An 11,444-nucleotide genomic window follows, 5' to 3' on the forward strand; every position below is an offset into this window, starting at 1 on the left:
CAGTTGGTGGTAATATGAGAGCAGTGTGACCAACAGTTCATCCATCAAGAATCCTTCTTATGCACTCGAAGCAAAAGAGAAACCAGAAATAACAAAAAAAAAACTGACTGTCTAGTTTTCTAAGGTTATAAATGTGAGACTTTGTACGAACAATGTAAAAAACAGGCATTGAAGTATATAATTTACCCATAACCATTGAAGGTAGACCAAATAATGTAATCATTGTTTGAAACAACAAAATCAACGTGAATTTAACACTACCAGAAAAGATTTGGACACAAGGGATCTAATACAAAATTGCAACAAAAAAAATAAGAATTATCACAATTGCATATTCAAATTTATGCAATCTAATATACTCCCTCCGTCCCAAAATTCTTGTCTTAGATTTGTCTAGATACGGATGTATCTAATACTAAAACGTGACTTGATGCATCTGTATTTAGACAAATTTAAGACAAGAATTTTGGGACGGAGGGAGTACAAAACAAACATGTATAGTATGTAGGACACCAAGTAAATGCCTGGAGCGGCAACTTTATATTACAGTGTGTATGGATCGAAAATGAACATAGCATTTTCAAAGTAGTAACATAAACAACTATCACAAAAGGCTAGTCCCGCAATACAGATTTGAGTGAAGTGGATGCCCAACATGCCATAAGTAGTAGCATAGCATTTTCAAAGTAGTAACATATTCCAAATTCTGAAGCACCATCATGGTCTAAGATTTCAGATTGTCCACCAACGTATTAACTTTGGATGCCCAACATGCCATAAGCTTAGCTAAGTTGGTTCTACAATTATTTTCAGGTACAAAAAGAAGAGCATACCAATGCCTTGGACCTGATGGTGTCAGGTAAACACTAAGCAGCCTAAATAGCAATACTTGACCCAAAAGGTGGTGTTGATACTGCTACTCCCCTCGTGTGACTCTGGTAATTCACACTGGCACTGCACACAATATGACAATGACTTTAGCTCAGAAGAAATGGTGAACGGAGTAATTAAACAGTCTATTTAGAAGAATTATATGTGGATTATGAGAGCAGATATATTTCACCGTCAAAAGTTTTTCCTTCCTGCAATGAAAATTGGAAAATAACATTACACTGTTGAAGGAAATAAGTTGGCCATCTACATATAATATATTGCTGATAAACGAAACAATGTGGTCATATACTTCATAATCTACATGTGCTAATTTCGTGCAGAAATATATCTTTTTCTTCCAGAAATGTTCTAATTGAATCTAGTGCACATAGATGAACTGGCTTTTGTGCATTATCCAGATGTATCGAAGTAGAACCGAGTTTGACTCTAATCCTAATTTTTACTACAGAATATGAACAAGTAGCGGGAAAAATCAGGGGCCCGAGAGGGCATACCTTTAAGAAGCACGGTCAGTATCATGCATATGGAGACACTAATATACTGTACCGATGCACTATTTGCCTGAAAAGGAACATAGAAAATACGAACAATGTTATCACAAAAAAAACCAGATTATGATGTAGTGTATAAACTCAATTATGAGAGAAACAAGTTCCCCCACATGACTTATTTGGCATTGACATACATGTAGAACTATGAACCTGGTGAGAGCATAAAGAACTTAGTCACACATCACAACAGAGTGACTACTTTCAGTCCAGCACAAACTCAAAAACGGCTAGATGTTACACCCAAATGCTCATTTGGCACAGCTACAAAACTGATAATTGTACCCATCTGATTAATAAATCGATCACCAAAAGGTGGTAGTCTCAGTACTTCTAAGTATAAATTATCTAAGGCAGAAGCACAAAGATGTTGGGCTTTCACAGACCGACGTTGGTTTCTTGCCATCAATTTCACCAAATAGCAGTATAGCACCCTCGAGTTTTGAGTATCCCACTTGGGAAAAGAATCGAACACTTGGTGGGCGCTCCTTCGGCCGGTGGTCTCGTCCTGCACATATGTGATTGGAACAGCAGGTCAGCAACAACTTAGATCGTGATAGGGAAGAGATATCAGAGGGTAAAGTGGTGGGGAAAGGGGGAAATTTTGCCTGCTACGGGACACAGGGTAAGGAGCAGAAAAGGGCGGTGCAAGCAAGGATCCACCACACGCGGTGCAGCTCCATCTATACTTGTCGTCGGCACTCTTCTCTTCCTCCTCCAGATCGACTCTCTCACCCTCTCCAACCCCTCCTGCTCCTTTCGGCTCTCATCAGCAGCGGCACACCAAGTGCACAACCAGCCTCCTCCTCTTGTCCGGCAGGCAACTGAACACCACGTAGTGGCAAGAGTGAGAAAGGTGGGGGAAGGTGACGGGACGGCCTAGGAAGATCGAGGCGACGGCTTGGGCAAGCACACGCTGCGTGTGCGAGGATATAGTTTGACCAACCAGGAACGTCGGTTCTACCCTCGAACGTCGGTTCTATCCAAAGAAAAGGAACGTCGGTTGCAAGCGTGGTTTTTCATTGGCAGACAGGTTCCACTCAAAGAAAAGAAAAACATGAAAAACACCGGAGCTCTCCCAGGGCTCTATTTCCTGGGAGCTTAGAAACTGTACTGATGATGCATCACATACATTTACTGCATGGAGCACCACAAAATATCCATTTATCATTCCCAACAAGGCAACAAAATCTTGATGAAACCTAAGAAGAAAAATCACTGTAGAAACCTCAACAGGTTTGTGTCTTGCTGAAAATAAAAAATAGTTCAACAGTTGAATAATAATGCACCTTTAACGTCCATCTCCAACAAAAGTAATTCTTACACCCAGGAGCCTTTCCATAACCCTGCATCGACAAGTAAAATAAGCAGAGCATTAACAGGGCAAAATGACATGTAGCAAACACCTAATCTGGAGATAAGTGGACATAAGAAAGGTTTAAGTACAGACAACATGCAATGCTTACTTTGTTACAAAGAAAATACCAGATCATGATAACTACAACTTATCTGCTTGACAACTAGAAGTTAAACTAATTCTAGCATGCTTTGGCAGTTACTTTGGAAGTTCAATAAAGTACTGAATTTCTTTGTCTTTTCAGATTAAACATAGTTCAAAACCTTAATTTTCCCTTGAGAAAATCATACAGACACAGGTATCAAATTTTACTATCCGTCACTGAACTTCAATGATATCTTTATCCAGATGAACACCCAAGATGGCAGAGTACAGATTATGTTGCCAGTTGGAAGCAGTGTGCCCCCAAAAGCTAGCAGATTATGTGCACCTTTTCGTACAAACAAGAATACCAACTGTTTGGTGCAGATGAACACACAGGCAAGTAATTCAGAACCTGCAGTCTCTGCAGAAATTCAGACCATGTATTCAGAGTATGGATGTACATGATACCAACTGTTTGGGGACTATATTCACGATCACACCAACCAAAGCAATAAATTAATCATTCAGTTTTAGCCAAACTAAAGAAGAGCTAGCTCAGACATAGAAGTAAGAAACACTACCTAGCTACTAGTGAACCTTCTGGTGGTGCTTGGCACAAAGAAATACCCACAGGACCAAAACACAATAATGAACCAAAAATCTTAAGCTGCCATCCAAAATAAACACATAATTTATGGCCATTTCAAAAAAAAATATGGCCATCGTGCAGAGCAGGATAATACACCTAAGTTTACTAGCGGCAAGTGCTTCTCCATTGTCTCAATAACATTACTAGCATAAGAATGGACAGACACACCTAAGTTTACTTACTTAAACTTAAATGATGCCAAACCTCCTCCATAAGAGAGTTTGATGTCTAGTTAAGTGTGCATCTCTCTTTAGCAGATAACCAGATGTGAACCCTGTACGTTTCGTCCTGCAGCCCAAAAGGTATTTCCAATATGACCGATGGCTCCAAATCATTACCTCTGATCCAACTAAAGGAGAACTCACTTGCAGACCTTCTATAGTTGAATGATTAAGTCTATCTTTAGTTTGTTAGTTAAAGCAAAAACAGATCTCTATGAATCTGCATATGAGCAAACCAAAATGATTTTAATATCAAACCATAACTGAAAATAGATTAAGCTAAAGCCACTATTTACCTAGATTTGGGAAGGGCATCAGATTTATCCTCAAATTATCCACTATGAATTGCAAAAACAGTAATAGAACATTAGGAATGCATTACCCACAAATGAAGGAGGCCTTACCTTGGCTCATCATCTCAATGCACAGGCAACTAACTTGAAAACTAAAATTTTGGTGCATTTCAGAATGGCCTGATCTCAGACTTACTTAGTACCAATGCATGTGTTTAAAACATGAATGAGGACGAAAAAAAGTTCATAACCAATCCATGGTTTCTTCTCTGCTGAGTGGTGACATTACATATCAGTATCCAGGGATCAAATTATCAGCTTCATCACTCGTTAACAACCACCAAACCAGCATCTAACAGACATACAGCAGCGGACAACCAGCACACAGTTACATCAGAGCACGTCCTTGGCTTATGTGAATCTGAAATTAGTGGGCACTTCCCCTTTGCAAGCAGCATCGTAGTCTTTTTCAAGGTGCGGTGCAGCTTCCTTATGAGGGTGTATGAACTTCTTCTTGAATGTCATGTTGGACTCCTTGAAAACAGTATAGTAGCTTGAGTCGCGCTTGAGCAATCCATTTTCCTTGAGAAACCTCATAGCATAGTACCGGGGCCTGAGCCGTCCCTCTAGGCTGTGCCCGAGTATTACCGACCGTTGAGCAATGTGCACCGGTTCCAAACCCGCCTCGGAGATGAGGAACTCAGACCTGAGCTGCAGCGATTCCTTGGACTTATTCAGCACCGGTGGAAACTTAGAAATGGCCATGCCTACCTCAGCATCCGTCCACCTGAACGTGTTCCTCAAGTACTCCACTCTGGCTGCTATCTCCTCCTCTCTGCAAGATGCAACAGCACGCAGCGCGTGCCTGAACATCCCAGAACCACGGGGGACACCTATGTTTTGAGCGCACGCCACAATCGCCTGGACACGCTTGGGGCTGGCGGCGAGCAACCTCGGTGTTGAGATGCACAGCTTGGCAATATCACAAGCAGCTAGCCCGCACCCTTGCAGTAACGCCAAATTGGGCTTGACCACCCTGTCGAGGTTGTATGAGAGGACATTGCAGAACTTCATCACTCGGAGGAGGTTGTGGGAGGTGCCGAAGAGGCGCAGGTAGTATTGCAGCCTGGAGACGATGGGTCTACAACGGAATTGGCGGCCGCTGAGTGAGGCTAGGCGCGCGATCTCAGAGTGCGACAGACCGAGAGCGGTGAGCTCGACGACGACGGGCGCCAGGGTCCTCTCAACGCTGGCGCAGAGGAACTGCGGGTCCTTGGCTATGAGGGCGGCGGCCTCGGTGGTGGAGAGACCCAGGCCGGCGAGGAATGAGAGGACGGCATCGGGATTAGCTGGGGACTTGAGGTGGGAGATCTTGGCGGAGGCCTTGAGGGCCTGTGCCCGGGTGAGGCCGCAGGTGGAGACGAGGTAGTCCTCCGCTGCGAAGCTAGGGTTCGAGGAGACGGCGGGCGCGGCGGCGGAGATGAGGCGGCTGAGGTGGGAGATGGGAGAGGCGGAGGGGGACGAGAGGATATGGGAGAGGAGGCTGCGACGGAGCCGGAGCATGGCGGCGCGGTGGAGAGTGGAGCCTGGCAAGCGCGGCGGCGGCGGCGGCGGCGGCGGCGAGGGAATGGGGGAAAGAGCGATGGGAGTGAAAAGATGAAGTGCGATGCGATGGTGTGGTTCAACCCAACCCAAAGTGGCCCCACTCGTCAGTCGTCATCTCATGCTGCCAACTGAAAATGACTACTTCAATCCAAACTCCTACTCCAATACACTTTCACGCAATTCCCAAAGTAAAGTACTGCTTTAACGAGCAAAATATACTAATCAAAATATTTACCTGCAGTCATTCCTAAATATAAGTCTTTGGAAAGATTTTACTATGGACCACATACAGAGCAAAATGAGTGAATCTACACTCTAAATGCATCTATGTGGTTCATAGCGAAATCTCTACAAAGACTTATATTTAGGAACGGAGGGAGTAGTATATAAAACCACAAAAAAATATCAAAATATTTAATGAGCGAAAATCTACTTCCGCATTTTTATGCAGCTGCTACGATCGGCCAGTTTGATGTGTTGTCTTTGCACCGAAAGCATCATATATCGCCATGGTTCATATGGCGCTATGGTTGCACCTTGGCTGGCCAACGTCACAGTGAGTGCCAACTCTCCCCAACAATACTAACCTAGCCTCTCCTCCAAATCATAGCTTCTGGTTCAATCATTTATCCCCCGAATCCTGATTCAGTCGCAGGTACCTTGTTGTCCGGAACATGCCGGCCCTCAGATGTGGCAAAGATCTCGGCTCCTTGTTTACGACCTATATATGGACCGCTCAAAGAGTGAGCCAGCAGCCACAACACTAGTAAAAAAAGGGGCCATTTATCCCGGTTCATAAGGGCCTTTACTTCCGGTTCTGGAACCGGGACTAAATGGTCGTTACTAAAGCCTCCCCCTTTAGTCCTGGTTCTTACACGAACCAGGACTAAAGGTCGTCCACGTGGCCGCTGTCTAGAACTCCACCTTTAGTCCCGGTTGGTAACACCAACCGGTATTAAAGGTATTTTTTTAACAATTTTTATTTGATTTTTTTAATTTTTTTGATTTTCAAATTTCTGAATTATTTTCTAATTTAATCTCTAATCACCCCCATCACTACTCAATTTAACCTCTAATCTCTAATCACCCATCATCATTCCAAATCATCTAACTTTCCGGCCGGTCACCCATCATCTCACTACTCCAGCCTAAGCATGCTTAACTTTCAGGTTCTATTCCCTCTCGTTTCCAAGTCTGCACTTGTTGTTTTCCTCACAATAGTAAGATGTCAATCCTATTAACCCTCAGGAGTTTAGCTTGAGCATGAAGCCACACGTTTCACTGTTTGAGTTTGAAATTATTATTCTAAAAAACAATAATTATTTAGTAACACTAATATTTCTTCAATAAGTAGTTTGACCATAGCTTGACCACAGTTTGACCAAATTTGACCAAAATTCAAAAAATTGAAATAATTATTTAGTAACACTAATATTCTTGAATAATTATGTAGTAACACTAATATTTGTTGAATAAGTAGTTTGACCATAGTTTGACCAGATCTGACCACAGTTTGACCAGATTTGACCAAAATTTTAAAAAACTGTAATAGTTATTTAGTAAGACTAATATTATTGAAAAATTATTTAGTAACACTAATACTTCTTGAATAAGTAGTTTGACCTGATTTAACCAAAATTCAATTTTTTTTTAAATTTGAGCATAACTTTTTTTCCTTTTAGAATTTGAGGATTTTAAAAATTTGCAAACAGGCCATAGGCCGTCAAAATCGGATGCGGATTTTCGTGCTGGACATTTTGATATATTATACATTTTTTCTGACATCGTATGCAAAAGTTATAGCCGTTTTACATTTTCCCTACACTTTTTGCAAAACATGTCCAACTTTAAGTTTTTAAATTTTCCTAACTAGTACATGTAGTAACATAACTACATCTGGAAAGACTTTAATTTTTGAAGTTTTTATCATTTTCTTTTGCTTTTTACAAAACTGAAAAGGCGATCCACAGGGGGGGTAGAGTTTGAAAATGGGACCTTTAGTACCGGTTCGTGCCACGAACCGGTACTAATGCCTCAAACCCCATTAGTACCGGTTGGTGGCTCGAACCGGGACTAAAGGTCTAACCTTTAGTATCGGTTGGTGCCACGAACCGGTACTAATGGGCATCGCACCCTTTAGTCCCGGTTCGTGGCACCAACCGGGACTAAAGGTCCCATTTGAACCGTGACTAATGCCTACACGGTGCCCTAGCCGCTCGAACTGGGACTAATGCTCACATTAGTACCGGTTCGTAATGCAACCGGGATTAATGCTCTTTTCTGGCCGAACCAAAGCCTTGTTTTCTACTAGTGCAACCTAAAACCACCTCTTCATCTTAGTCTTCCTTATTAACGATCCTTTGTTTTTGTTGTGCGTTTTGATGCATGTTTGTGTTTTTGTGTGTTTGTGCATGGGTTTAAGGATTCATGCGCAAGCCCATGACTGCCGAGGAATGCGAGGAGCACATTAACATCTACATCAAGTTCTCGCAGGTTAGCAATGCGAGGTGACCAATGCACGTGCATATCTACCTCATTCAAGTTTGGATTTTTGCCTACCTCTATGGTGAAGAGAATTGGTGATCGAAGGATTGGTATTGGTGGATATAGTTTGCTATAATAGTTTCATGTTTGTCGGGTGTGGTTTGTATGCTCTTTTCAACAGGAGGAATGTTTGGTCATGAAGGTAGTGTTCTTTGAAGTCATCATGTGCACGCTTTACTTTTGATTACCAAGTTGTAAATGGAAGGAAAGATTGGATTATATATCCTTGTTGCAGACAGGATGTAACTAAAATGTATATCTAGGACCATCGGCGCATTGTTAGTATATTTCACTACCATCCACCTCTTTAAGTACGAACATCTCATGTGCTAGCTAATTTTGCTCATCTCCGAGGGATCGTGGTGTACACTGGGGTGCTTTCTGTGGATTTTTTTTTGTTGCATACTTTGTCACCAGAGAAATGGAGAAACAAATTTTGTCAAAAACTCTAGTGGGCATGTGAATTGGAGCAACTGGTAGCAGCAACAAGGATGAATACCTATCAGTAAAGGTTTTGCAGTGTTTTTACTTGTCGACATTCGCTGGCTGATGTGTTTTGGTTTTTGGTAACAGAGGGTGTGAATATTTGCATGAACAGGACGACCGGTCCTTGCATGGCTAGTACTCAGGTTGGATGGGCCAACCGAGCTTTCGGTCTCAGCTTGCTTGGGCGGCCTCCGGAATCAAGCAAGCCAAGCCAGTGTTTTGGGATCATTTCAATGTCCGGCCCAGTTTGGCTCGGATCAGCGAGCCCACAAGCTTATTTGCTTGTAGCCCAGTAGCATGTTTCGCACAACAACTACAACGTTCGATCTTTTTCTAAAATACCCTGCAATGTTTGATCTAATCTGAAAGATGGAATCAATCCGACATCAAACAAATGCAGCCAAACCTTAGCCTTCGCTCTCCACGTCCTCTCTTATGTCCCATTCCTATAGCCTCTCAAATCTCGACCTAGTTCCATGTTGACACCCCCACACAGACACAACCCTTCTCTCCTAACTCTGCCATCCTACTGAAGGAGCAATGCCTCTCCGTCATCCTGGGCCCACATAACAGTGACCTATGCCCCCGGGCTTGCTGAGCCTGCCAAGCAACACCGAGATGGGGCAAAGCTCAGGCCGAACATTTTGCTATATTATACGTTTTTTTCTCACATCGTATGCAAAAGTTATAGCCGTTTTACATTTTCCCTACACTTTTTAAAAAACAAGTCCAAATTTAAGTTTTTAAATTTTCCTAACTAGTACATGTAGTAACATAACTACATCTGGAAGGATTTTAATTTTTGAAGTTTTTATCATTTTCTTTTGCTTTTTACAAAACTGAAAAGGCGATCCACTTGGGGGGGGGGGGGTAGAGTTTGAAAATGGGACCTTTAGTACCGGTTCGTGCCACGAACCGGTACTAATGCCTCAAACCCCATTAGTACCGGTTGGTGGCTCGAACCGGGACTAAAGGTCTAACCTTTAGTACTAGTTGGTGCCACGAACCGGTACTAATGGGCATCGCACCCTTTAGTCCCGGTTCGTGGCATCAATCGGGACTAAAGGTCCCATTTGAACCGGGACTAATGCCTACACGGTGCCCTAGCCGCTCGAACCGGGACTAATGCTCACATTAGTACCGGTTCGTAATGCAATCGGGATTAATGCTCTTTTCTGGCCGAACCAAAGCCCTGTTTTCTACTAGTGCAACCTAAACCCACCTCTTCATCTTAGTCTTCCTTATTAACGATCCTTTGTTTTCGTTGTGCGTTTTTATGCATGTTTGTGTTTTTGTGTGTTTGTGCATGGGTTTAAGGATTCATGGGCAAGCCCATGACTGCCGAGGAATGCGAGGAGCACATTAACATCTACATAAAGTTCTTGCAGGTTAGCAACACGAGGTGACCAATGCACGTGCATATCTACCTCATTCAAGTTTTGGATTTTTGCCCGCCTCTATGGTGAAGAGAATTGGTGATCGATGGATTGGTATTGGTGGATATAGTTTTCTATAATAGTTTCATGTTTGTCGGGTGTGGTTTGTATGCTCTTTTCAACAGGAGGAATGTTTGGTCATGAAGGTAGTGTTCTTTGAAGTCATCATGTGCATGCTTTACTTTTGATTACCAAGTTGTAAATGGAAGGAAAGATTGGATTATATATCCTTGTTGCAGACTTGATGTAACTAAAATGTATATCTAGGACCATCGGTGCATTGTTAGTATATTTCACTACCATTCACCTCTTTAAGTACGAACATCTCATGTGCTAGCTAATTTTGTTCATCTTTGAGGGATCGTGGTGTACACTGGGGTGCTTTCTGTGGATTTTTTTCGTTGTGTACTTTGTCACCAGAGAAATGGAGAAACAAATTTTGTCAAAAACTCTAGTGGGCATGTGAATTGGATCAACTGGTAGCAGCAACAAGGGTGAATTCCTATCAGTAAAGGTTTTGCGGTGTTTTTACTTGTCGACATTCGCTGGCTGACGTGTTTTGGTTTTTGGTAACAGAGGGTGTGAATATTTGCATGAACATGACGACCGGTCCTTGCATGGCTAGTACTCAGGTTGGATGGGCCAACCGAGCTTTCGGTCTCGGCTTGCTTGGGTGGGCTCCGGAATCAAGCAAGCCTAGCCAGTGTATTGGGATCATTTCAATGTCCGGCCCAGTTTGGCTTGGATCAGCGAGCCCACAAGCTTATTTGCTTGTAGCCCAGTAGCATGTTTCGCACAACAACTGCAACGTTCGATCTTTTTCTAAAATACCCTGCAATGTTTGATCTAATCTGAAAGATGGAATCAATCCGACATCAAACAAATGCAGCCAAACCTTAGCCTTCGCTCTCCACGTCCTCTCTTATGTCCCATTCCTATAGCCTCTCAAATCTCGACCTAGTTCCATGTTGACACCCCCACACAGACACAACCCTTCTCTCCTAACTCCGCCATCCTACTGAAGGAGCAATGCCTCTCCGTCATCCTGGGCCCACATAACAGTGACCTATGCCCCCGGGCTTGCTGAGCCTGCCAAGCAACACCGAGATGGGGCAAAGCTCAGGCCGACCATTTTGCTATATTATACGTTTTTTTCTCACATCGTATGCAAAATTTATAGCCGTTTTTCATTTTCCCTACACTTTTTGCAAAACATGTCCAAATTTATGTTTTTAAATTTTCCTAACTAGTACATGTAGTAACATAACTACATCTGGAAGGATTTTATATTTTGAAGTTTTTATCATTTTATTTTGCTTTTTACAAA

General features: G+C 42.7%; 1 protein-coding gene and 1 long non-coding RNA gene across 2 annotated transcripts; both read right to left on the reverse strand.

Annotated features, from left to right (window-relative positions):
- Positions 1–466: 466 nt before the first annotated feature.
- LOC119323536 lies at positions 467–3,707 on the reverse strand. Its single transcript, XR_005156366.1, has 4 exons — positions 3,230–3,707; positions 2,732–2,788; positions 1,389–1,950; positions 467–1,082 (listed from the first exon to the last, which is right to left on the reverse strand). It is a non-coding gene; the product is annotated as an uncharacterized LOC119323536 (long non-coding RNA).
- A 578-nt stretch (positions 3,708–4,285) lies between these two features.
- LOC119323535 lies at positions 4,286–5,707 on the reverse strand. Its single transcript, XM_037597220.1, has one exon. It carries the CDS (start codon positions 5,607–5,609, stop codon positions 4,458–4,460), a length of 1,152 nt encoding a protein of 383 aa, XP_037453117.1. The 5' UTR covers positions 5,610–5,707; the 3' UTR covers positions 4,286–4,457.
- Positions 5,708–11,444: the final 5,737 nt, after the last annotated feature.

The sequence above is a fragment of the Triticum dicoccoides genome, chromosome 6B (assembly GCF_002162155.2).
Source record: "Triticum dicoccoides isolate Atlit2015 ecotype Zavitan chromosome 6B, WEW_v2.0, whole genome shotgun sequence".
NCBI classification, from domain to species: Eukaryota; Viridiplantae; Streptophyta; class Magnoliopsida; order Poales; family Poaceae; genus Triticum; species Triticum dicoccoides.